The following is a 1889-nucleotide window of genomic DNA, read 5'->3' as shown; positions in this document are numbered from 1 at the left end:
ATCTCTTTCTAGGCTGTTGCAGACTTTGCTCCGACCTTTCAACTAGAAGCTTTCTGGGAATCAGAGTTACTTATTAATATAATGGATCATGAACTTGTTCCTCAACACATTGTGTTATCCAATCAAGAGAAAGAAGATCTATTTGCTAAATAGTACGTATGTCTGTCAGCCTTTTAAAGTAAATTGGAATGATTCAAGCATTCTGTTCAATTGTTTAAGAATTGAGAGTAGTCAAATAAAAGATTTCTATCTGTTTCAGTAACTTGACAGAAAATTTACTGATGCGCATTCAGTCTACTGATCCAGTTGTTAGGTACTATGGACTGAAGAGAGGACAAGTAAGCTTACTCTTACTCTTAATATTAACATTAATCATTCTACATTCACTGGTTTCTCATAATTTTTGTTCTTATCTTTCCAGGTTATTAAAATAATTCGTGACTCTGAAACTGCAGGACGCTATGTTCTATATAGACTAGTATCCTGAATTCATGTGTTAAGCTTTTTTCATTCATTTATTTTGTAACATTTTTGTTACAATGCCAACTGTGTTAATCAACTTCATTCAAAAAAATGTCCTGTGCTTCGACCCCAATCAACTGAAGATTAATGAAATGTTTACACACTTGAGTACGATGTTTTGTATGTATGAAATTAATAATTAATCAACATCAAATTAATTAAACTTGCGGACACATCCAAGCAATACCAATACCTGTCTAGATTTTGCAAACCTCTTTTCCCTTCTGTTACTGAAAACTTAAAGATCATCACATACATATAGCCCCACAGCTACTCAGAAACCTCTGAAAGCTGTCCCCACAATGAGCGTTTCACGCGGCGACGCTGATGGCGCCTGCAGCGCGCTGGGTAGGCCAACCCGCCAAGCTGCTGCGTGAAGACGGCGGCCCTCCCAGAGCGTCCTAGTGTACGGGAGAGACAACGTTTTGAAGTCCAACTCGTCCTTGCATCACCCAGACGGGCGTTCATGTGGGGGCAGATTAGAGTCCTACAGCTGGATTGTACTCTGTGGGAGTCGGGGGAAGGTCCACGCCGCAGCCGGACCCGCCTCTCATTTAGGAAGACGGGCAAATAGCTTCACTTGTCAACCCCCGCGCCAGTGCTCGACGCCAACGAGAACGGGTGACCCTCGTCCGCGTGCATAGATAGTTACTACAGAGTCCCACTGCAGCAGTTTACCAAGGAGAGACCCCAGCCCATGGCCGCGGGCTGGTAGGCGCAGCCTGAGTACCGGGACCCCAGTTACTCGACGGTAGCCGGTTGCCTGTCGGTGCGAGCCTGGTGAGCAGCACAAAGTGGGTACCTCATATACCTGTCGGGTACGCAAGGGGCTGGGCAGGTCGCCTGGGGCCAACTTTCTTAGGTGTCGACCACCTCGCACGGCCTGCTGGCGCTGCCGGTTCCCATCCGCCTGGCCTGGGCCGGCCTCGCCCTGGCCGCGCTAAGCCCACTTGTGGCCCACTTTGTGGCTTGTGGCCCAGTCAGAGCCAGCCGCGCCCCGCGCCGCCACCGGGCTTAGCTCTCAAAACTCGACCCCTATTACTGTCCAGGTCCAGGTATTGTTGTTCATAATCATTTCTGGGGCTGACGGCCTGACGGCGGCTGCGCCCCTGCGCCGCGCCGCCCCGGGCGCCAGGCGCGCCCGTTGGACAGGGCAGGGCGGATGTGATCCGGCCGGCTACACGAAGCGACTACAAGAAGGACTCAGACCGCGTACCTTTGTAGATCCCGTTAGGATGACGAGATTGATATCAGTGGCCTACGCACTCAGCGAATGGTGGAAATAGAATCGCATCAGCACTGATCCGGCGACGTACCGTACCGTGTGTCAGGGCTACGATGACACAGCAGAGTATGAGGATTGGCGT

At 49.8% G+C, this 1889-nt stretch overlaps 1 protein-coding gene across 3 annotated transcripts in view; it reads left to right on the top strand.

Annotated features, from left to right (window-relative positions):
* The window catches only part of LOC113217903 (DNA-directed RNA polymerases I, II, and III subunit RPABC1), a 13032-nt gene extending 12320 nt beyond the window's left edge, over positions 1-712 (top strand). For all 3 annotated transcript variants that reach the window (XM_052273831.1, XM_026437989.2, XM_052273832.1), the window contains exons 6-8: positions 13-152; positions 260-338; positions 422-712. In XM_052273831.1, the coding sequence (XP_052129791.1) occupies positions 13-152; positions 260-338; positions 422-487 (285 nt within the window). In that variant the 3' untranslated portion in view covers positions 488-712. The remainder of the gene's footprint in view (positions 1-12; positions 153-259; positions 339-421) is intronic.
* The last annotated feature ends 1177 nt before the right edge of the window (positions 713-1889 follow it).

Source organism: Frankliniella occidentalis, unplaced genomic scaffold (assembly GCF_000697945.3).
Source record: "Frankliniella occidentalis isolate FOCC.00 unplaced genomic scaffold, Focc_3.1 Scaffold304, whole genome shotgun sequence".
Lineage (NCBI taxonomy): Eukaryota > Metazoa > Arthropoda > Insecta > Thysanoptera > Thripidae > Frankliniella > Frankliniella occidentalis.
This window is presented reverse-complemented; position numbering and strand designations above follow the sequence as displayed.